This window comes from Pygocentrus nattereri, chromosome 10 (assembly GCF_015220715.1).
Source record: "Pygocentrus nattereri isolate fPygNat1 chromosome 10, fPygNat1.pri, whole genome shotgun sequence".
Taxonomy (NCBI): Eukaryota; Metazoa; Chordata; class Actinopteri; order Characiformes; family Serrasalmidae; genus Pygocentrus; species Pygocentrus nattereri.
Genome location: NC_051220.1, coordinates 21,587,950 through 21,613,285, shown reverse-complemented (window position 1 = coordinate 21,613,285; position 25,336 = coordinate 21,587,950). Strand labels below are relative to the sequence as shown.

The window sequence follows — 25,336 nt, the reverse complement described above, 5'->3', positions numbered from 1 at the left end:
ATGAACTAGTTATTTGCATGGTGGTTCTTCTCTATGATGACAGCCAATGGTCTGTACAGCACAAAACATTGCTGTTGCTGTTGTTACAAGTCAGAACCCTTTTTGGTTCTTTATAGAGCCCTTCGCTGTAGAACCTAATTTTCCGTTACAGCATTGCTGCCTAGTGCTTAAATGTGTCACAGTGCCACAGTGGTGATAGGAACCAGATGTCCACCTCTAAAAGCTCCCTCACCGAAAGTTATAACATGAAATGGTTAGGAATATACTGCCAGCTGTCTGACACACTGTTTAATGATAGTTTTGTGGTAAAGTTTTGTCTTAAAATGCATTTTAGTCCATTTAATTTAATCCATCCATGGCACAGAGGTGCAAACGTTGTACCAGGTGTTGTAAGGCAGAACAGTCCCCAAAGAAAACAAAGAAGACTATTTTACCATAAAACACTACACATAAAAACTCAGAAGACTTTTTGAATCTTTTGGATTATAATAAAAATGGCTAGATTTGTCTTGTAGACATGGTGACCTCTGGTTCCCTTCACTACCACTGTAGATCTGAATCCGTAACGATCAAATTGACATAAAACCACTCTGAATGACTTCGTTTACATCTTAACTGAATTATGCAAAAATGTGTAAAACGGGTGGATTTCCCCTTTACCGTAAGTATTTTAAGTTGTATGCGAGCGACCACAGGCCTTTATACAACAAAGCTAGCATAACGCTAATAAATCAAGATTATTCAACTAGAACAAACAGCTGCTTTGTAATAACATTAGTCTCTAATGGGATATTAGTTATAAAATTACACAAAGGACTAGAACAGCTAACGTTACATCCTCGCCTGAAGTGGCACAAACGAGCGTTGTCTTTAAATGAGAACGAGGCTGTGCGCGGTCTGCAGCAGAGAGCAGGCGGGTTATATAGCTACAGCTTCTTAAGTTGTTTTTTCATTTTGTCGAATCGACCATTTTGTTTCCACTTTAACAAGGGGTGGGGAGAGCCCGTGCTGTCCATAATTAAGATTAAAAACCTAACTTAGCTTCTTGTTCGAATATTCCCGTTCCACCTTAAACCGTTCAGCTGTTGCATTCTGGCTCCTCAGGCTGGCACTGCTGCCGAACGTAACTGCTGCTCTCCTTAAGGTGGAACGGGACAATTCAAATGAAAAAGCGGACTTCAGCTTTGTGTTTGAAAACAGTAACCGGCCCGCAGAGGGCAGTGTGTTCTCAGCTTTGCTGTAGATAAGTCTCCGTTTCCTCACCAGTATTTCTCATCCGGAAACACAGCCGAAAACTACAGGCTGTGTGAAGAAAACAGGACTCGCTGTGAGGATGTTACCCTAATACTGACACTCAGTGGATTTCTCGCCTTCCTCTCCTGCCATGAGGCAGTGACGCTCGCTCGATCGTATCGTGGGTGTGGCTAACGACACGAAGCGGCACTCGAGGCTCTGTTTTCTCTGCGCCTGTGTATAAATGGGAAACACCAGAGTCAATATCAGGCATTAACTTGAAGCGATCATCTCCTGATGTTTATGATTGTGATGCGACATTTCTAGGATGAGAGCCTTGGTCGTATTTACTGTGACTTTAGTCCCTTTTTGGGCGAACTGTGCGATAAAGCCAAGATCCGGCGAGGAGGACTCGAGAAAACAGGAAGAGAGCCGAGAATTCGGTGAGTGGCTTAGTTAACATCAACACAGCTAACCGGTTAACTAACCGCCACTTATCTTTAAAAGACACGACGGTTTAGCGTCGTTACCTGACAGTTAGTAGCTTAGCACGTTAAAGCGGGCTGTTTTGTTCTTTGCTAAAAAAATGAAATGTCCTTCATCCCCACACGTTGATGTTTATTGCTTGATTTGCAGTTAGGTAACTAGCTAGCTTAGCTAACTAACTAAGTAAAGTTTTTATAGAAAGAAAGTTGTAGTTTTCTTTCTCAATTTCTTAGTTGTTTGGCCTTAAAGACGTTTAAATATGATGATCCAAACTAGTGACGTTATTTCCTCAAAATACAGTGTCGCTTTCAAACTTCCATGCTACTTTCGTGCTGGCGCTTTCAGAGTTAGATTTATGTCCCATTACCTTTTTTAAAGCAATAAAGTTACTGTTGCTTTATTTCTGTGAAAAGTCAAGGGATAGGAACTCTAACTTAAAATAAACTTCTTAAAATAAGCATTTAAATGCTCACAACGTCTCATAAAATGTCTGTATCTAAGGCTACCTTTTAATAAGTTGATCTGGGGCTGTCCCACCTCACTGACACTGAACTTCTCCACGGAATTCATTAACATTTTCCAGTAACGCCGTATTTGCAATATTATTTGATTCATTGTCAAGATATTTAATGTTGCAAAACTTGTTTTTACTTATTCGTTTATTTCAGTTGCTTGATCAGTCAGCCCTGCTACCAAAATTATTGTTAGAATAAAGAATATATATTTATAACTTTCTATCATTTAAACCTCAAGTTTTATTTTTTATCTATTTTTATCTTTTATTCACTGTTATTTCAAAATTTCTTTTAATTTAAAATGATTAAATGTAGTTATTATTTTCTTTGTCATGTCAATGCCTGTTTTTGTAAATGCTCGGCTACATTGAAAATGAGGGTTGCCCTCAGTGTACTTCCGAGTCAAAATAAAGGTTGATTGATTGATTCTCAGTTTATGTAAACTACATAGATATTAATGTACAGCATGCGGACTCCGTCAAACTTATATTAGGCTAAATTTGCAAACCTAACTCTGTTATTTAAAAAGAAAATTAAATGGCTTTAAAAATTGATTTTAATAATATTTTGATTAAAACAAATTTGAAATTTTCCCGTCTGCTATAAGTTGTAAATTGTACAGTACTGTGCGAAAGTCTTAGGCACCCAAGACTCATTTTCATAATCTATTTATTTGTGTAGTTTGTGTTTATTTGCTGAGAAAAGTGTTATTTGAACAAAATTTATAGAATATCAATTAATAATGATTTTATTTATTTATATATATATATATATATATATATATATATATATATATATATACACACACACAATCATATAAATAATAAATAGTGATATTATGGATGTCAGTGTGTTTGTTTTCAAACCTCTCCTCGAGGAAGCTCAGTATTATATGTAGTTAAAAAGCAGCTCCTGGTTTGACCAGTCAGTGCTTCAGTAAATTGTGATGTAATTGAAGATATTAAAAAGTCTCTGTGGCGGCTGTGAAGGTGTCAAGGAAAAATATGGACCCAAGAAATTCTTGTTACTTTTTATAGTTTTTATGTTTATTTGAATTATGAATATGACTTTATTCTAATGTGTATTGTGATAAACTCACTGCTGAGGTCAATTGTTTACAAATTTGCTTAGATGCCTAAAACGTTCACACAGTACTGTAAATGTGTTTTTTTTTATTGAATTTATATTGCCTTAATGGTGAATATGATCTCTGTGTTTAACCCTGTTCGTTGCTTCAACCCTGTTGTTCAGTCATTTTTGGTGAAATGAGTTTAAAACATTTAATGTAGTATTTAATTCTATATTATCAGAAGTGTCCGCTTGGGAACAAGAGGAAAAATGTTGTACATTTCAGAAAAAACGAAAACCTTTCTGAAGAATTTGGAGGCCTTAAATGAACATTATTCATAGAAAGTGCCTATGAATTAACATTGTGTGGCATGTCTTTTATTGTTGTTGTGCGTACATTAAGCAAAAATAACTGACTGACCTGGGCCTCAGACAGGCCCACTGCAAATGTATCCTTTTGATCACACTAACCTAGACGTGGTTGCTTGGCTACCATGCGTGGTTGTTGTGCTGTTTATGCTCAGGACTTACCTGCTTTATTTGCCAACTTTCCACTGACACAGTGGTCCACAGTTGACCTCATGAGGTTTAAGTCTTTGAGCAGTGGAACAAACTACAACCACTCTTAGCAGACGAGGGCTCTGTTGTTGATAAAGTAATGATTGTGGATTACACGGTTATGCTGAACGTGGATTGATCTTAAAGCCAAGTGTTCTTGACCTATTCAGATTAATAGAGGAAGCTGGAAGTAAACGAATCATCGCTGTCCATCGCATTCAGACACTGTGCTCCAAACGCTTTGCTGAAGATATTCAGCTTTACATTTCATTTAAACCCACTGAGGCTTATAGATTGTTCAGGCTTCTAGACTGTTGAAATGCTATCAGGGATTGGACAACGAATAATTTCTTACAGCTAAATGCTGATAAGACAGAGGTTTTGATTGTTGCTCTGGAAAAGGTTGTCGCCATGATCAAATAAAGTCTTGGGACTCTTTCCTCTGCCTCCCACTTGAGTTTGCGTAATTTAGGGGTTTTAATTTAATCAGTCCTTGTCGTTCGACACTCATGTTGAGCAGCTTACCGGGTCTTGCTATTTTCACTTAAGAAATATTAGTAAACTGAGATCGGTAGTTTCAAATGCGGAGTTAGAAATGCGTATACATGCCTTTATTTCATCTCATTTAGACTATTTTAATGCTTTTTTTTTTTCTTCGCTGAGTATGCAAGCTATTCAGAACGCTGCTGCAAGACTACTTACAAGGTCAAATAGAAGGTTCCACATAACCCCTGTACTAAAATCTCTTCATTGGCTTCCTGGTGCATATAGGATCCAGTTTAAATTCCTACTCTCACTTACAGAGCACTGCATGGGCAGTACTTCACCCACATTTATCAGCTCGCTCTCTCAGGTCTAATAATCTAAGATTATTGTCTGTGCCACGTACTCGCTTAAAGACTCGTGGTGATTGAGCATTTGAGGTTATAGCACCTAGATTACGGAATGCTCTGCCCGCTCTTTTAAGGTCTGTCGATTCTGTTGATTCTTTTAAAAAACAGCTGAAGATTTATCTTTTTAAACAGGCATTTGGGTAATTGGTCTGTATTAGGTTTCTATCCTATGTGTGTTTGTTTTATGTCTGTCTTTTGTTCAACGTTATGTTTTTGTTTTTGTAAAGCACTTTGTGACCTGTGTCTGTGAAAAGTGCCAGGATATATAATCCAACTCGGTATGCTTATTTGAGTCAACAGAAAGGGTCCTTTAAATTAAGTTAATTAGCAAAATCAACAGACTGTTCATCAGTTTTACTCTGTACTGGCGCATAAATCTAATGTGAAGATGTTTCTCTGTTTCATTTGCACAGGCTACAGAAATCTTTATCAGGTTATAATAATATAATCTTTTCAAGTGACGTTCAATTAGTTGATATTGTTTTTGTATAGCCTATAAATAGCCTGGATTAGCCATAGATGAGAGTGACTGTACAAAGGACATGATCAAATCACATGGCAAGTGAAAGAACGTAAAGGAATAATAATTCGAGAAAATATTCAAATTATCGTGATATGAGGTTTTGGCCTAAGGCTATACTGTGTTGAAATGGTTACACCATAATGAATAGTCAAACAAGCTTACCAGTTTGGTTACTTGTGGGTACTCTGCAGATCACGACGCTGTAGAGTTTTCACATAATAGTAAGTTATTAATAAGGGTGTAATGAAGTCAGTAAGTCAGCTTCTGTTAATGTATTTTGCACCAGCATTTCTAGTTTCAGACCAAACATCACTCAAGAGCCACATTCAGCTGTTAAATATATACAGTATCTCAGAAAAGTGAGTACACCCCTCACATTTCTGCAAATATTTTATTATATATTTTCATGGGACAACACTATAGAAATGAAACTTGGATATAATTTAGTCAGTGTACAGCTTGTACAGCAGTATAGATTTACTGTCCTCTGAAAATAACTCCACATACAGCCGGTAATGTCTAAATAACTGGCAACACAAGTGAGTACACCTCACAGTGAACATGTCCAAATTGTGGTGTTGTCCCTCCCTGGTGTCATGTGACTCGTTAGGGTTGCAAGGTTCTAGGTGTCAATGGGGAGCAGGGCTCTTTGGTGTTTTGGGTACAATTTGCTCATACTGGCCACTGGATAGTCAACATGGCACCTCATGGCAAAGAACTCTCTGAGGATGTGAGAAATGGAATTGCTGCTCTCCACAAAGATGGCCTAGGCTATAAGAAGACTGCTAACACCCTGAAACTGAGCTATAGCATGGTGGCCAAGGTCATACAGCAGTTTTCATGGACAGGTTCCACTCCAAACAGGCCTTGCCAGGGTCGGAAACGGTTGGCTGAAGACAAGCAATCCGAAAACATGGATTTCTGGAACCATGTCCTGTGGTCTGACAAGACCAAGATAAACTTGTTTGGCTCAGATGGTGTCCAGCATGTGCGGCAGTGCCCTGGTGAGGAGTACAAAGACAACTCTCTTGCCTACAGTCGAGCATGGTGGTGGTAGCATCATGGTCTGGAGCAGTGAGCATGAGTGCAGCTGGCACTGGAGAGCTGCGGATCATTCCAGGAAACATGAATTCCAACATGTACTGTCACATTCTGAAGCAGAGCATAATCCCCGCCCTTCGGAAATTGCACCGCATGGCCGTTTTCCAACACAATAACGACCCCAAACGCAATTCCAAGATGACAGCTGCCTTGCTGAAGGTAAAAGTGATGGACTGGCCAAGTATGTCTCCAGATCTAAACCCAACTGAGCATCTGTGGGGCATCCTCAAGCAGAAGCAGGAGGAGCGCAAGGCGTCGAACATCCACCAGCTCCGTGATGTCATCATTGAGGTGTAGAAGAGGATTCCAGTAGCAAACTGTGCAGCTCTGGTGAATTCCATGCCCAAGAGACTTAAGACAGTGCTAGATAATAATGGTGGTAGCACAAAATATTGACACTTTGAGCACAGTTTGGACATATTCACTGTCAGGTGTACTCACTTGTGTTGCCAGCTATTTAGACATTAATGGCTGTGTGTTGAATTATTTTCAAAGGACAGTAAAACTATACTGCTATACAAGCTGTTCACTGACAACTTCAAGTTATATCATCTTAATATTAATATTATCATATAAAGTTTCAGTTCTATAGTGTTGTCCCATGAAAGGTATAATAAAATATTTGCAGAAATGTCAGGGGTGTACTCTGATACTGATACATACGTGTGTGTGTGTGTGTGTTTAGACTTTATTCCACATGTAATGTGATTGTTAGCAGTGAGTGTTATTCTCCGTCTCTGTACTGTGTTGCAGAATCACTCAGCTCAATATTGGCAGACTTTGAGGTGCTTCCTGCAGCTGGCATCCAGCGGCATTCCTTAAGGAAGAGGGACACTGACTCCCAGTCACATGTGGAACGCCTGATCAGCTTCACAGCACTGCAAAGGTAAAACAGCGTTCTCTCAAACCCACTTCAGGCTCAGTTTTATAATAATATAATATATACAGCATAACATGAAAAAGTGAGACAGTACACAAAAATTCTGCTTTTCTGTTCCTTTATTTCTAAAGGCATTTCAAGCTCTACTTGACCACCAACACAGAGCTTTTCGCAGATGATTTCAAAGCGGTGTTTGTAGATGAGCAAGGGAATGAAGAGAGTTATGAAGTGCCGCTGCAGAATTACTTTAAAGGACATGTAGTAGGTGAGCTGCTCATTTGAAATTGAGCTGTCTAAGGAATGGATCACAATGTGTCTTTGGAGTGAGAACTTCACTTGCTTTTCTCAGGTGAAGAGAATTCGAGGGTGCAGGCACACATTGATGGGGAGGAGTTTTCAGCCCACATACTCACAGATGAGGCTGAGTACAATGTTGAGGTAATTATTAATGGAGCTCAGCAGTAGTAATCCTCCACACCAGCACACATTCTTTCCTGACTTCTCCCAACTGGAGCATGAGTAGAATTTGCTTAGATTTCTGTCCCCGAAAGCCATATTTAGCTGTATGAAAGAAATACATTCCAATGGCTAATATGAACTTGCTACTATGAAGCAGAACTGTCTTAGTAAAGACTTGCAAGTCAGTTATTGAAGACAGTTGTCCATAAGCCTCTGTATGAATTAGGGACAGGCATTTAACCTTTTACTATTCAAATATGTGAATTTTTAAAGGAATACTATCTGAATGCTCCACAGAGAAAATGTCTTGAGCTGATTGAGCCACTTTGGATAAGCTATCCCATACCTCTCTCTCTCCATTAGCCATTATGGAGGATAACAGAGACGTCCCCCGATGGCCGCTTGCTGGTATATCGTTCTGAGGACATCAGAAACATCAGCCGACTGGCCTCCCCCAAAGTGTGCGGTTATATCAGTGCTGAGGCTCAGGACTTGCTGCCAGAGGTCAAAGCAGCTGCGGGAACACACCAGGATGGGGGTGAGTACAAGTTGATTGATTGATTGCTTTTCACATGTTAAATATCAATGCTATATTGTGAGTAATACCACTTTTATTAGAGAACTAAAAATTATTTAATTGTACAGCTCTTTATTCTTTTCAAAAACTCTTTACATCTGTAAATGGATACACAGCATTTTGGAATGAATCTCAGTTATTCAAAGTGATCTGATGCATTTTTCCCAAAGCTACTAAAATCACGTTGTTGTGTGATGACTCTGTGTAGAACCAAGCCACAGAGTGAGGAGGCAGGTACATAACCACAAGAAGAACACCTGCACATTGCTGCTGGTGGCAGATTACCGCTTCTTCGAGAACATGGGCCGCAGTGAGGAAAGTACAACCCTGAACTATCTGGTAAGGTCTGAAGGCCAAACTTACTGAGCAACGATTAGTCAGCAAAGTCAATAGTATTGACTACTATTATTAAATGCTAAAATATTGTTTAGTCAGACTGCATCCTTCTGGCAGATTGTAGTACTGTGATGTACGATTGTATGAGTTCTGCAAAGAATAAGGGAGTTACAGAATTAGTATAACGTCAAATTACAGAGGCTTTTTCATTTTTAATATGTTCAGAACTTTTGAAATAATTTCCCCAAAATCTCCAAATTGCGTGTTTTCTTGTTTATATCTAAAATCCGTTTTTATGTCTTAATACCGACTGAATTTGTGCACTTGCCATCGTAAAATGCATAGGACCAGAGGTGAGAGCCACTAAAGATGATGTGATGGATTAGAATAGAATAGAATAGAATTCAACTTTGTCATTGCGTATGTCGCAGGTACAAAGCAACAAAATGCAGTTTGCATCCACCCAGAAGTGCTTAGCAGAAATATAAATATGTATGTTACAATGTACAGTAAGTATAGTATATACAGGTTAAAAAAAAAATGAGGGGGTATGAACATGAAGGGGGTTATACAGGTTATAAACAAGAATGTACAGATTATAAATATGAAGGGTAAATTAAATTAGTTATTTACTTGAGCAGAAGTTGTTAGGTTCATTGATTTAGGTTTATTATATACTTATATCTCTTCTTACTAAAAAATGTGGTGCAGGTTTTTCATCTCAAGCTGAGTCAAAATACATCATTTTAACTTTATAGTTTGAGTTTAGATTTGAGTATTCAGACCTTTTAGGATTCAGTGGCCTTATCTGGTAGTAATTGTGTTTTGGTTTCTTTCAGATAGAACTAATTGACCGTGTGGATGACATCTACAGGAACACTTCTTGGGATGATGAGTATAAAGGCTATGGTGTACAGATTCATCAGGTGCTTTCTATTGTGCTCTGTTCTAGTGAAATGTTATAGTTAGTGATCAGCAATATGGCAAAAGTATAACAATCTTTCAAGATGTTTTTACAAAAAGTGCCACATAAAAAATGAATTTTATTCAGTTATTGCACTGCACTAATTCTAATTACACATGACTAATTGTGCTTTTATTTAATGAAACATGTACTTGGCCAGTCTTCTTTAAGTACCCACATATGCTCAGAAAAGCATAGTGTGACGTAACATGATGAAGCTTATCATGCGAATGATAAACACTGTCATAGTGCCCAACCCTAGTGGTAGCTTTGTGATGTTATTCAGTATGGACCCTGCCACATAGTTCAAGAGAAACCCAGCCTAGTCACCCAAGCAACAGTCTACACTGTATGACAGACATGGTCTTGATTATGCACATTTTGTTTAAAGTCTTTTCTCAAGTAGTCTAGCTTTCTCTTCAGTGCTCTATCATAGCTATGTGTGTATGGTTCATCAGAAGTGATGATACACCACTATTGAGTCATTCACTGCATTACATTGACTCAAGCGAATCATCCTCTTTTAAAGATGAGATTATGAATGTTGTCCCGGGGTGATTCACCCTGTATGGTCGCACAGTTTTTACCATAGAATTTCTGTGAATAATATGAATAGGACACAAGACCCTGTTTACCATTGTGCTACTGTCTGTTTTTTTGTCTTATCATGCTCCTTGTCTCTGTCCTGCTTCAACAGATCATCATAAACAAACAACCGACCCCAGTGTCCGAAGGGCAGTACCACTACAACATGAAAGGTAGTCCACGGCAAAAGGGGGATGTGTGGGATGTTAAGAAGCTTTTAGAAGTAAGTGCTCTGGTCCCACTAAATACACATAGTGGTAGCAAGTGAATATTAACTAATTAGTCAAAGGATTTTGAAGATTTTGGAGAATACTGTGAGACTTTTATGGCGTTGTGAACGGCAACTTGAGTCTACTTTTGTTATCTTTCTGCTCTGCTTAGCAATTCAGTTTGGACATTGCCGAGAACGCTTCCAGTGTCTGCCTGGCCCACCTCTTTACATATCAGGACTTTGATGAGGGCACGCTCGGTCTGGCGTACGTTGCCTCTTCCAGAGACCAGGCATTAGGTGGACTCTGCTCTAAACGTAAGACCAAACACAAACACCAACCCCCCTCCCCAACCCCTCCCCCACCCCCCCCCCCCCCTCAAGCAAACAGTGTGACAAACCTTTTGTTTTGTTTTTTTTCTTTCACAGCTTATTTTCCATCTCAGTCATTCAAGAAACCCAGCTACCTAAACACGGGACTAACCAGCACTAAGAATTATGGGAAAACTATTCTCACTAAGGTTTGTGTATAACAGTTCTTCAGATATTACTATTTATTGTCCACATGACCATGTTAATTAGTAGATTATAGTTGTATTTAAGGAAGGGCAGTCAAATGATTAATGCATAATATAACTGAACAAAATAAACTACTCAAAATTTCATTAATTAAGCGACATTTTCATCATGTGAATCCAGTTCACGTGACCTTGAACGTGAAAATCAAGCAAGTTTCCACTTTTCAGCACAGCTGAATGCTTGTTCCAACTAATGAGTGTATACAGTGCATCATCTATACAATATTGTCAGCTATTCTGACTCCTCTGTAATTGTAGCCATCTTGCTCTCGTTCACACAGGTTGTGGATTTTTGATACTGTGGAGGCTCTTGGAAGAAAACTAGCTTTCCACTTTGCGGTTTGCTTTTATTAGTTTGGTGCTCATTGATTTATTCATAGATCACACTATAGCACTGTCCAGCATACTGTGCAGAATTACTGAAACTGCTGACATCAGCAGTGTGGTTGTTTGTAAATGATTCTTCAGACTCAATGTGCTCCAGGTAATAAAAAATTACAGCATTGCAGTAGCTGGATATAACTTGGTCTTAACAAAAACGCCCTCAGTGGAACTAGCTGTTTAAAAGCCGTATTTTAGAGAGCTACAAGTCAATCACAACAACATAAAGCACATGAGCAGTTGGGCTTCAAGGTGAAACGACAAGTTGTTAAACTTGTAGAATGTGCTAAAACAGTTTAGTGGTGTGAATAATTTCTCATGTAATGCATGATTAATGTGTAGTTATGTACTGAATATTGACTGCCTTAATTCAAAGATTTATTTACCAATGATTGTTGTGAGATTGCATGCCCTGAGTTTTAACTCTAATGTTTAGGAAGCAGATCTGGTAACCACTCATGAGCTTGGACACAACTTCGGAGCGGAGCATGACCCAGACAACATTCCCTACTGCGCCCCAAGTGATGACCAAGGGGGCAAATATGTTATGTACCCCATTGCTGTTAGTGGAGACCATGTCAACAACAAGGTATTCTGTGCTAATGATCTTTTTTTTCATGTAACTGAAAGAAATGCATTATGTGATGCAGGTCACACAGTGTTTGCCTATTTGCGTTGGGGAAAATTCTGTCCGTCTGTTTAGGAAACTAAACAGCATGCAAAAGAGAAGTAGCTGGCTAGTATCATGAGCAAAAAATATGGGCTAAAAAAAAAGAGAAGGAATTCAGTTAGCACAGTCTCTTCCAGCAAGCAGCAAGTCCCCAGGCTCTGTGACATTTCCTGTTTGATCCAAGTGCTATGGCATATTAGTTAGGCATTAAATCAATGTTCTGAACAACCTAGAAATGCTGTCACCTCCTATTCCCAGACAAGCCTTGTTATTTGAAGTTTGGGAATGCTGTGGTCTTTTTCTTTATTTCTAGCATCTCTGTCTTTTCAGCGATTCTCCAACTGCAGTAAGATCTCAGTCAGCAAGACCCTGAGAGTCAAGGCTCCAGTGTGCTTCAAGGTAAGGACCAGCAAATTGTGTGGGAACTCTCGTGTGGAGGAGGGAGAGCAGTGTGACCCTGGGCTCCTCCATATCAAAGATGATCCCTGCTGCACATCCGAATGCAAGTTCCAAAAGAATGCGCAGTGCAGGTACGGTGCGTGGTGTATCCATGCTGAATCCATGCTTTTTAAATGTGCAACACTATGTATGTGGAACATGATGGAGAATAACTGTTTAGTGTCATCAAAATAAGTGCCTGAGAACTTGCTGTGTGAAACTGCTCTGAGATGAAAGGCTTGTCTGTGTTTGCATGGACCTCTTGTCAGTCATTTTACAGAAACTTAACTCCACCCCCCTCTTAGTTCTCACAAAAGCAAACAAATATGGCAGAATGCAGTGTTAACCACCAGATACTTGTGCTATGTGTGGAAAAAAAAAAACAACCTACTCTTCAGAAAACTGTATAAAAAGAAAACAAATAAAACGAGTGAATACTGGAAGCCATATAAAGCAATGCTTATTGATGAAACGCCTTCATATGTTGTGTGTACAGTTAACTGCGGCTACAATGCCTGTAAGCTAGCATATATACTCTAGCAGATATGATTGGCTAAAATAAGTCTAGACATCAGAATATAATTGTATGGTTTAGTTTACATTTAGATAAACCAATGCTTTTGCATGAATCACCTTCACAAAATACAAGTAATGTTAGACAGCTGCAGCTAAAAGTGCTGACCAGCTAAGTGGCTACTCCGATTGACTAAAATAATAAAAAAATTATACTACACACCAAAAAGTTTTGACTTTGCTAGACTTTTAGGTTGTAGGTAATATTAGATAACAGCAGCTAGTGATGTGCGAGTTAAAGAAATGATTACAGTTGGCTAAAATGATAAATGATGAGACTAAACAGAACATAGACGTTTCTGATTTATTTGGCCAAAAGATGCTTTTGTATGAATCACTGACTAAGGTTGTAAATACTGTTAGATAACTGCAGCTACTGATGCTCACGGGCTGATTAATTTGGCTAAATTAAGCTGTAGTGGATGCTGTTGAACTTCAGCCTATTACCCCTTTCACTTGTACAGTTTTATGAATTAACTAGCCAGACGAAGAAAGTGTTTTGCAGACACAACTTCATAGAAAAAGTAATGCTAGATAGCTGCAGGTAAACCTACCAGATTAAAAGTTACAAAAACAGTGTTATGACTTGGTTGGAGGGATAAAGCAGAGCATTTTCCTCAATCACCTTTAAAGTTTAAGTTACGTGAAATAATTACTGGGTTCTTGCAAGTTAACTCCATTGGGCTAAAATGAGCTGTAACCCCTGAAATTAAAGGTTAGAAACCCCATTCGTGGAAATGCCCATGATTCATGTTTAGATTCTTGGGATGGGGCTATTTGTGAGAGACGAATTATTAATAACATTAGCAAACTGATGCAGGTGTATTGAGTTTTTAGTCACTTCTAAAGCAGAAAATAGTGTTTTATGTAAAGGCTGGAAATGGAGGTGGGGCCAAGGAGTGGAAAATAAAATGCAACATTGTTGTTTTCACTTGTACCTAATGCTGCTTAAACAGAAAAATTAGCTCATGATACATGAGCCCAACTCAGACCACACAATTCCTAATCAGTAGCTTTTAACAATTAATGATACTCAGCTTTTTGCGTTTTACAGGAGAGGCTTTTTTCACAATCCCATTGTCACTGCATGTTGTAGAGATTTTGCATGATTTTGATTTTGCAAATGTATCATCACTGAATACTTAGAAATGTTCTTTTTGTCCACACCACAGTGACAGGAACAGTCCCTGCTGCCACAAGTGCCAGTTTAAGCAAAAAGGGTTGCTCTGTCAGGAGTCAATCAATGCCACCTGTAAAGCCTCATCAAAATGCACAGGTAAGCTGTCATACTGCTGTTGTCTTTGTGAAATGCAAGTTCCCCGTTAGACATTAACGACTTCCCAGTTGCCCATCGCAAGAAAAACACTAAATAGTGACAGCAGTGTTGAAAATCACTTGCCCAATCAGCAATGCGGAAACTTTAATGAGGACAATTAATTCAATGAAGGGTGTGCTTGATGGTGTGAGTATATAATGAAACAAGTGAGAAATTTATTCACTTGGGGAAATGCCTTAGGTTTCCTTTGGTCAATTCTGGCTAAGGATGTCCTGATCCAATCAAGAGGACTCGTACTTACCCTGCTGTAAATATTGTCATCTTGGTTGTACATGTGCAAAGAAAGTCGCTCGATCCTTAGGATCACAGAACAGGGGGCCCCCATCGACAATGGTTTTGTTTATTTTATTTTGGTAATTTAATAGACTGTGTTTCTCCTGTAAATAGTTATTTATTCTTTTATTGTCTTCACTCTTTTCATTTTCTTTTTCTGATCAAAGTGAAAGAATTCTGTATTCTTTTAAAATATTGCATACAACATAATATGATATGAGCCCCAAGACGATATTGCTTAGGGGACCTCAAAATGTATGGAGACACATCTGATTTTATATAATAGTCTAAAAGACACACACTTTGTCCACTTGCCCACCGAGGCGAACTAGGGGAAGATGTTCATGTTGAACCAGGGTAGCCAGATATAAAAAAGTTGCACTAACCACTGCAATCCAATGAATCTTGTTCCCAAAAAGTTGTGGCCAGAATTATGGAAACATATTCTTACATACACTCTATTCACAATTAACACAAATGCTTAAGTACCAGAAAACGGTGTCATTAAAAAATGTTACACAACATGACAGCACTGTTCTTATTTGGGTATCACAGTGATCACAGCAAATTGTTGAAAATCCAACTGATCTTGTGGTTTATTAATAGGGAACTAAATATGCATAACCCATGGCCTCTTTAGTGGCCAAAACATAAAATCTTGTGGGCAGGGACACCTGGCAAAAGATCATTTCGAGGTACGCCACCTTGTACTGACTTAAGGAAACCTTGTTTCTCTAGGCAACAGCAGCGAATGCCCAGCTCCAGGCAGCCTATCTGATGGCATGGAGTGTGTGGACAAGGGAGTGTGTCAGAAAGGCGAGTGTGTGCCTTACTGTGAGGCCAGTCAGAAGCTTCGCCCCTGTGCTTGCAATGGTGAGTTTACAGACTAGGAAAGAACTAAAGAGTTTTTTTCCAATCACTTCTCTGTCAGTGTTGCCGTCATTCTGTCTATGACGAGCAGTCTCTCTTTTGATGAAAGTATCCCTGCAGTGTATGGCAGTCTGTCACCATGACTGTACATGTCATAAGAACATTTATAAATGTTTGAAGTAGAAAACAAAATATGACAAACTACAAGTGGTGTCAAAGTAGACTGGAATTACACTTAAGGAGATAAAGTAGTCTTTATAAAAGCTTTGAAATCCTTTGTATTCACTGTGTAGGCAATACTTTTTCAGTGGAGACACTGAATTGAGCTTGTTCCTTAGTATCGCAGCACTTCAAAATATCTGTGTTCTCCACTAAACATCTGACCCAACATGCTGCTTTCCTTCCAGATACAGACAATTCATGCAAAGTGTGCTGCAAGGACAAGAATGGAGTGTGCAAGCCTTCTTTATCTTCTGCGGGAGAATATCTGTTCCTGCGCAAAGGAAAGCCCTGCACTGTGGGTTTCTGTGATGGGCATGTGAGTGTCTTTGCTCGTACAGCAGTGTGACATTTATCTACATCCCCATGTCTACATGATTTGTGCAGCGGTGTGAGGAACAAATTCTCCCTGTAGCACTGACACTTCATCAGAAGTCATCAGTCATTTTGTAGATGGCACCATGCCCAAATAAGGAACTCCCAGTGAAAGCCATCTTTCCCTATGAGACTTTTAAAAATTGCAGCCCTTGGATAAACAAAAAGGTTCTAAAGCTTCCTCTCTTTTACACACATTTTTCACTGCGTGCTCTGAATTACAGGATCATTAATAAAAAATATGAACATTGCTACAGAGAGCTGACATCATAAGACTGGCAATATCACCAAATATCACACCAGCAAGCTTTTCAAAATGTGTTATTTCAACTACTACATAACCTCATAATCAGAGGATCCAGTGACATTTGGGGGAAAATATGTACATTGATCAAAATGTATACCCATTGGAGACTTTTAGTTTACCACAGGGTACCACAGCAGGTTTTAGTTTATTTTTTTTCCTTCCCAAAACATCACAACCAAAATGCCCTTAAGCAAAACCTGGAGCAAAACTAAAAAAAAATGATGCATGATCTTAGAAATTTGTAGCCAAGATTTGCCAAGGTTATGCTAAAGTGTTCTACTTTTCCTGTTCTGCAGGGAAAATGCATGAAGCAAGTCCAAGATGTCGTTGAGAGGTTGTGGGACTTCATTGATAAGCTGGACATCAACACATTTGGTAAGGGGCAATGGCACAGTTGACTACAGGATACACCACCAGCAGTTCTTTTCCAGGGAGCAGGTTGCATTGTCCTGGCTGCTGTGACAACATATCCACAGTAATGGCACCTAACTGTCTTTTTCAATTCTTCAGGCAAGTTCCTGGCTGACAACATAGTAGGCTCAGTGGTGGTGTTTTCTCTCTTGTTCTGGATCCCTTTGAGCATTTTGGTGCACTGTGTGGTAAGAGCATTTTCAGTTCCGTTTAAAGGAAACCATGACTGTTAAGACATAGGCCCCAGTGTGGTGTGTGTGTGTGTCCAATACCAATCAAAACCAATATGTTGTATAAGCCGAGCAAAATACTTTGTTTATGATTAAAATAGACAAAATCCTTGCACTAGTAGGTTGCAATTTTTGCTGCGCTCTCTTGTCCATTGAGTGAGGAACAATGAGCTAAATATCTCTCAACTCTAAAGTTGAAAAGGCTGAATGATCTATTAGCTAGAGTTTAACATTACGCAAGAGAAAAACTTATTTGATTAGCTTATTTTTCATAGGACCAACTCCACTGTAACCATGACGTCACAGTGTGACAGTGGTCACCTACTACTAGAGGAATTTAGCCCATTTGTCACTTTTTCATAATAAACAAAACATTCCCATTTGATTGTCATATTGTTCTAGTATTTGGTATGCACACTGTTTTAAGGCTGCAAAGGACAATATTTAACACCTTTTGTGCTTGATTGTAGGATAAGAAGCTGGACAGACAGTATGAAGAAAACTCCAAGTCTCTAATTTATCCCAGTGTAAGTCTCTTTGCCCCATTATCCACAACCTAATTCACATCATGCACGTTCTCCCCTTCTAGAGACCACAGCCATTAACATACTAGTTAAAAAAAAAAAAAGCTAGCCCATTAACACAATGCATGTGTAAACATTTCATACATAGCTGCAGTTAGCATGGGCCTTTTCAGTAGGGTTTACAAACTGTGGGTGAACTTGCCTGAAGATATGACCTGTGGTCCACTGTTTGCTCTGGGCCTCATGGAACTGCAGCAGATGATGGTGGAAGTGTGTAGTAAAGCCTCAGGTGAGTGTGTGTATATATGTGTGTCACGTGGCCTCACCTTCCTGCCTCCCTGCCCTGGAGTGTATGCTGTCGCATGGGGTGGCAGAAGTGTGGTGGGTCGCTGCACTGTCGTTGGCTACTTGTCATGTGGTTAAATGACAGCTTGTCAAATGCTGACGCACGGTTGTAGATTGTGTTCTTGTGCAGTCGGTGTCAGTAAAGGCGTCACTGATTCTTGGGACTGGTGTGGATTTGAATTTCGTTTTTTGTATTTTGCATGCATGGCTTTCAATACCGATATCGTTCATGCCATGAATGCTCCCTGTAGCATGGTTACGTGGACATCCCTGGTACCAGAGATGTGGATAATTGTCTGACCAGTGATTGTGTAGATGCACTCTAAAGCAGTGATTTCCAGCTCTGGTCCTGGAGTATTTCTGCCCTGCATATTTCAGTGTTTTCCTTGTTCCAACACACATGATGTAACTCATTAACAAACCATCCTGACATAAAGTGGAGGTGCTGGAACAGGGAAAACAGACATTTGCACGACAGGGAAGCTCCAGGAAAAGGGTTTGATCGGGCATGTTCACCCGTTTGGTCAACATTGTGTTAAAAGAGAATTTTGTCAAATACTGTAATATTAGGAGCAAAAGATAAAAACTTTTGTTTAACCTTCCATAAAGTTTCGTGTAATTTAATAGGTGTTATAGGTTTTAATCGGTTTTAATTTGAACAACTTTTTTTTTTTTTGATGACCCTTAACATCCTTAAACATTTCCCCTATGAACATTTTCATCATTAAGGACAAAAACATTAACATTAAACACAGAACAGCATTGTTATTCATTCATTGATTCATTTATTAGATGGTCCTCGACATCCCTGGAAACTTTCCTAGATATCTTATTTTAGAAAAGTCAATATCAAACTATGGAGTAAGATTTTCACATATCTGCATTTATCTCTTGCTTCCTTCTTTCAGAACATGGAGATGCTGAGCGGTCAGGAGGGGGCTCCCATGCGCATCGTCAGGGCCCCTCCTCTGTCATCCCATTCAGCAGCCCGACCCCCGCCCTCCCTGCCCCAGCAGGGCCATCCCAGCGGCAACACTATCGCCTCTCTGGCACCGGCCCAACACGCAGCAGCCCCGGGCCCTGCCCCGGCCTCCGCCGAACCCAGAGCGGATCCGCAGCGAATGGCCACCATCGCCGAGGACCCCACCGGGGACTCTCCCCGGGACGATCCAGGAGACTTCCCCCAAAGCTCCTCAGCAACCAAGTCCTTCGAGGACCTCACCGAACAGTCACCATTAAACCGCCAGGACAAGAGGCGGCTGCAGAGACAAGCCCGCATTGACAACAAGGAGACAGAATGCTGAGAGAGGTATGATCCCTCCCAGTCATACTTCCACATGTACTCCCCAAGTACACACATTATACACAACACACACACGAGCCTTTCTCAAGAATTACTTTGGAAACAATCTAGTTTCACCACAGTATAGGCGTGTCATGTTATCTGCTGAATCTGTCGGTGACCTGTGACGCATCTTGCATTCACTTGTTAGTAAATCACAAAGATTAACAGAGTGATGTATAGAAGTGACTGTAGTCTATGGACCTGGAAATTAAATTATTGATCTCTGATCAACGTGACCAGTGCCTTGTAGAACATCTGTGGGTGAAACTAAAAATTTAAAGTTTGATCATCACACTGGACCATCTGCCACCATGGCCCCTAGTGTGGATCAGTGAATCCTGCCTTCTGCTGTGAAACCATACACCACTACACTTAGAGATGCGTCCATATTTTCCTGCCTTTTTTTTTTTAATCAGTCCAGGGGATACAATAAAAGGTCCAGACAATGATTAGTCTAGATTTGATTTAAAGACCGTTTCCAGCCCAGATTTTCTACTGACAGTAATAGAGTTCTAGTCTAGGCTTGATCTGTGTCTGTGAAACCAGCCCTTAATCTCTCAATTCAGAGACTACACTCCATGCCATCATCAATTTGCTGCTCTATTAAGTGATGGTACTTAATGTTTTTCTGCAAAATGTCAGTGACATGAGTGCTAATTCATCACTTTTTATGAACATGAATTAGATTTTTTTGACTGGAAGCATGAAGAGTACATCCTGTCATTGTGTATCCTCCAAAACATCTCTGGACCTATTATTTAAAGACTTCTTAAAGAACTGGAATGCTTAAATGAAACACTTGAATAGTATTATATGCATACCCACATAAGCATATCAGGAGTTGGAGGTGTTAAAGAGCATGTGTTTTTTTTTGTGGCTGCACTATATTTTTGGATGCTGTTTTGGTCTTAAACTGCATTAATATGAAATCTTAAAATTGGTCTCTAATGGCCTAAAGCTGTTTTTTAAAGAGTAGTTTAGTTGTGAATTTATGATCAAGCACTATTGATGTAAATCTATATAAACTGCTTTCTGTTTCACAAACTCTTGCATAAAATCATATAGTGAAGTCCTGTTAATGATTTCATGTACTGTATTGCATTTCTTAAGTTATGTAGCTACAGAATTTAGGATTGTGCCTTTTTTGTTATCCACTGGAACTGTGTTTTATATTCTTTGTTTTATATATAGAAATGGTATCCTCTGTTTCTATAAGTGTAATTCAAGTATTTAACATTTATGGCTTAACAATGCCCATGTCTAAAAGTTTGTAGTATTTTAATGTGCCATAATACTATTTTTTCTGGCTACAGTAAACCAGAGGGTTAAAAAAAAAAAAAAAAAAAAAAAAAAAAAGTCATCCCTCACTCAGTTGAAAGTTTTGTGGGGCACTAATATATTATCCTTTATCTTTTGTATGTGTTTCAGATGCCTTGTGTGCAGGTTGAATTTATTTGCAATGTATAAACTCACACAAAATAAACTATTTGCACAAGAGTTTTGTACTTGTTTTTTGACTGATGGGTATATAAGAGCTCAATAACAGTAAAAATGATTATTTTATTAAGAACAAATAGATAGATAGAATGGATAGATTGGGTATATAAACCTAATCCTTCAAAAAAAATCTCCCGTCCAATATATTTCTGCAGTTGACATTAACATTAACAAATATTGCAATGTTAACAAATATTATACAAGCATTAACATGACAATTGCGGCAGCAATCAAGCCAGTCAGAATGACAATCTAAATCAACACAGCATCTGCTTTATTTCAAATTACTGCTGCCCCTTATACCTCATCTTACTGCACCAAAACTGTGTGCTGTTGCAGGGGTGTACTTAAATATGAATATCTCCCAAAAACTGATCTCCTCAGTGTATCTAGGACTTAGAAATTAGTGAGAACTTTGTGCTCCTTGACATGCTTTCTATTTGTAAATGCTGTCAAACAGGTTTATCCAAAAAGCTCCAGGCAGTGACAAAGTGCATGTCTGTAACTGTCAAGGTTACCCCACCATATAACTCCCTTGCCCTGTTCCTTTACACAGGTATTAAACTCACCAAACTATAGAGGCTTGCTGCAGTTCAGTGCTTCTGCGTATCGTCGGACCTACCATCTAATCACTCAGGAGGCTGTTTTCAGGGTTCTTAGCATCCACATCTCCCCAGTAAGGCAAGATAAAGGGCAAGTCAGCCACTCGACTCTCCAGCAGTCTCCACAGGTGCTCGGCCACAAACTGGTTGCCTTTCACAGAGAGGTGCAATCCGTCAGCGAGATAGACTGTGAAATCCTGGGAGAAGAGCATTAGATGTTAGCATGCTGCTTAATATCAGAATCAGAATCCTTTATTGATCCCAGAGGGAAATTGCAGTTGTTACAGTTGCAACCATTTATGTAAAAGAATAATAATTTAAAACAAAGATAAAGTGTTTAAAGAGAAATTTGAAATATGTACATGGGATTTGAGTTCTTGTGAATATAGTAAAGTGGCGGTGACTGTGATAATAAATATGAAACATCTAGTATAAAGCAGTTCCAATTATTTAAATTACTGTCCCTCTGAATTATTGCACGCAATTATTATTACACATCTGAACAGTTTGGTATTGAGTTTTGCACAGATGAACCACGATTTGTGAATCACACTGAGGGAGGAGTTATAGAGTTTGATGGCGACAGGTAAGAATGACTTCCTGTGGCGCTCTGTGGAGCATTTCAGTAGAATGAGTCTTGCACTGAATGTGCTCCTGTGTCTCATCACCGTGTCGTAGAGTGGGTGGGAGCCATTGTCCATAACAGCCTGCAGCTTAGACAGCGTCCTCCTCTCCGACACTGCCGTCAGTGCCTCATATAATGAGCCTTTTATACAATAGCTGGCTTTAGAGTGACCCACATGAAAACTGAGTTGATAGGTATGAAAATTGGATGCTTAAAGCTTCTGCTTTTTCACATTACCATATTTCATAAGAATACTGGCTCAGTTTTGCACTATTCTCAAGCCTTGTTCTTCATAATGCATGACAACAGAATCAGAACAGGTAGATGATTGTATTTCAGATCAGCGTTGGTGCTTTGATTTGACTGATAATTAAAGCGGATATTTAATTATGCATTCATTGTATTCCAGAAAAGCAGAATGTTTGTGACAGCAAGTTGTTCTGCTAAAATGTGTTTTATTCGTTAATCAATTGTAAATGTTACATTTCTCTGTAATACTAATGCGAGTTTTAGAGCTAATTACTAAGTTTTCTAATATTTTCCAGAATTATCTTATTGGTTCATCCCTATTTGGTCTATCTCCTCTGTACTTTTTGTGGCGTATTGTCTAATTAATCAGTAAGCATGTGTATAGCACCTGTCCATCCTTCTGCATCAGAGACCAGAGGTCCAACACGTCCACTCCACACTGGCCTGCAGTCTGGACACACGCCTGAGCATACTGACCGGTCACAGAGTTCAGACGATTTAAAGAGCAGCCTAAAGAAGGTGAAGTAAAGAACACTATATTTCTATGGTAAACACACACACATACACACACACACACACATCTAGTTTTCTACAAGATATTCAAAGTTCAACACTTCTTTTCAATACAGCAATGTGGCAAACAATGCAATACTTTCAAAAATGTATTTGAATAAGCGCAAGGTTTACACTATATTTTGACGACATTCTTAAAAACGCCGGTGCCAAATAGGGTTTTTTTTGCAGCAACTCCACAGAAAAACCACTTTTACTTCCCTGAAGAACTTTTCAGTGGATGATTCTTCATGAAACAATTCAGACAAAATGAAATGTGCGAGTGTAAAGAACCTTTGATTTTCCACCTTCTACACAATGTAAAGTTTCTATGTCATTTAAAGGGTTTACCTGGAACTGAAAGACCAAACCAAGAACCACAAGAACCTTTTGTCTTTAGACAGATCAAATACGGAATGCTCATTTAACTCGGGTGGGCAAAGACGCACCCACTAGCTCCTACACACGTTACCAGAAAGTATAATACATTCTGAATGAGTTATAATCCATTCGGCATGATGAACGTCAGTTTATGTTGTATTTCTTCATTTCACTGTTAATTTTCCATTCAGAACATGTAAAGGAGTCCCGTTTAAAAATACTTTGAAGCTTGTTTGTTTCATTTGATATCTAAAGAGTTTTATACTGATTAAAATAAATCTAGAAATCAGACATTTATTTTAGTTGTAAAAACAAAACCTCAATATTTTCTGTATTCAACATATGACTTTTTTTGCCATAGTAACATTTTGTAGCATTGGTATACTACAGTATCAGTATTGACATCAGAATTCTGGCATTCCGACAGCCCTACAAACATGAACATGCATGAAAGAAGGTCAAACAGGCCTTTCAGGATGCACTCCTTCTCCCACGATGCCTCATGAAGAGGTGGAGGGGTGATGAAGATAACCTTGTCATTAGGTACTCCAGCCGAGGCCAGGTATTTAACCATGTCTTTCAAATTCTGTGTGAATTCCTCACAGGGAACATGCTGCTGTGGGTTCTTGTCTGAGGGAGGAGATAAAAAACTGGGTTAAATGACTCCACACAGTAATTCCTAGCATAGGCACTTTTACAAGTAACTAACTGTCTGAAAGTCTCTTGCCTTCGAGGGAACAGTCATTAGCACCGAAGAAGATGGTTACAGCTACAGGGGGGTTAGAGGCTGTAGGTGGGAGGATGCGGGGAAGGACCACTTTCGCCCACCGTGTGTTGTATCCTGACAGACCCCTGTTCACCACATCGCATTTTCTGACAGAAACAGAGGGCCTGAAATCAGCTTCCTATTCACTAACCTCTTATTCGAATTTTCCCGGTCCACCTTAAATGGTGCAGCAGTTACATTCTGACGCCTCGGCGTCAGATTCTAACCACTGCACCATTTAAGGTGGACCAATAAGAGGTTAGTGAATAGGAAGCCTACTTCAGCTTCATCACAAGCACATTAGTATATTAGCAGAGACAAGCAGTAACATAACTACCTAACGCCGTACGAATGGTAAAAAAATAAAGTCTGAAACGGAGAAGACGGCTCCTCACCTCGCTAGCTTGTTTGCTATCTCAGAGCCCCATCCATTCAGCTGAAAAGAAAACTGAAACACAAAACATCGCACTTTAACGGCGAGACTACCTGTGGGCTCATGAAAACCGCTGCTCCCTCTTCCCAAGTTACCTACCTGTGTGATGGAGTCTCCGAACAGAATGACCTGAGGCCAAATAATATTCTTCATTTTAGACATTGGAGAAAATAAAAGTACAAAATCTGTTCAAAGTCTTCTTCTCTATTTCACGACTGAGCAGGCAGCTCAGTTTAAGCGCTCTACCGCCCCCTGTTGTAAGGAGGTTACAGTTGGAGGACAGCTGGAGGAAGTTTTCTAGGAGGCTTTGGTGGACTTTAATAATCTCCACAATAACTCGCAGTGCATTCACTCCAGACTGACCGGCACGTCGTCTGTTCCTTATACTGTAAAACAGAAGAGGAGTTTAAACGTGCAGGATTCAAGTCTAATCGCGTTAAAGGGAAAGTCCACTGAGTTTTATTCCTGCATAACTCAGTGGATGAGACTGGCTCAGAGCGGATTAATGGGAAATGGTGTAAACTGACAGTCACGGACACACAACTTCCAGCACCCCTGAAAAATGGACGGCGGGCTTGGGGATATAATAATGAGTGGAATGCAGCCTGAATGGCATATTGGTGCCAAATACTGGGTGCTTAAGTTTTCCCGATATATATCGAGGTAATTGCCATTTTCTTGAGATAATTATCCTAAAATAATTCAGATCAGATCATGACGCAGACAAGAGTTTTTTTGTTTATCCATTAGAAAAATCCCTGTCATTTCTCCCCCAATGTCCTTTTGGGGGCTCCATGGTTTAACGCGATTAATGTGATAAGCTTTAAGGGGCATTAAACTCTTCCGATGGTTGATCTATGAGGTTTCTCTAGAACAGCATTTCACATCACACCATTCTGTATAACACTGAGCTGTGGATGGCCATTCGATACTAACGATCCCGCCGTTTCGTACATGGTGACGTCCATGC

General features: G+C 39.4%; 2 protein-coding genes across 3 annotated transcripts; one reads left to right on the top strand and one right to left on the bottom strand.

Moving 5' to 3' along the window:
- The first annotated feature begins 1,229 nt into the window (after positions 1-1,229).
- On the top strand, positions 1,230-20,617 carry adam17a (ADAM metallopeptidase domain 17a). 2 transcript variants are annotated; one of them, XM_017694444.2, is made up of 20 exons: positions 1,230-1,676; positions 7,131-7,263; positions 7,389-7,522; positions 7,607-7,695; positions 8,080-8,254; positions 8,502-8,632; positions 9,469-9,555; positions 10,291-10,401; positions 10,560-10,704; positions 10,816-10,907; positions 11,782-11,934; positions 12,346-12,545; positions 14,199-14,302; positions 15,374-15,508; positions 15,913-16,043; positions 16,703-16,781; positions 16,917-17,005; positions 17,518-17,574; positions 17,827-17,860; positions 18,825-20,617. In XM_017694444.2, exons 1-20 carry the CDS (start codon positions 1,562-1,564, stop codon positions 19,196-19,198), a joined length of 2,568 nt encoding a protein of 855 aa, XP_017549933.1. In that variant the 5' UTR covers positions 1,230-1,561; the 3' UTR covers positions 19,199-20,617. The 2 variants fall into 2 exon arrangements, with proteins under 2 accessions (XP_017549933.1, XP_017549934.1); XM_017694445.2 differs by lacking the exon at positions 17,827-17,860 and having other exon boundaries at positions 1,232-1,676.
- iah1 (isoamyl acetate hydrolyzing esterase 1 (putative)) lies at positions 19,964-24,599 on the bottom strand. The gene is made up of 6 exons (XM_017694446.2): positions 24,466-24,599; positions 24,329-24,381; positions 23,895-24,040; positions 23,636-23,797; positions 22,623-22,744; positions 19,964-21,557 (listed from the first exon to the last, which is right to left on the bottom strand). The coding sequence occupies exons 1-6, from the start codon at positions 24,526-24,528 to the stop codon at positions 21,384-21,386; spliced, it is 720 nt and encodes a 239-aa protein (XP_017549935.1). The 5' UTR covers positions 24,529-24,599; the 3' UTR covers positions 19,964-21,383.
- Between the last annotated feature and the right edge of the window lie 737 nt (positions 24,600-25,336).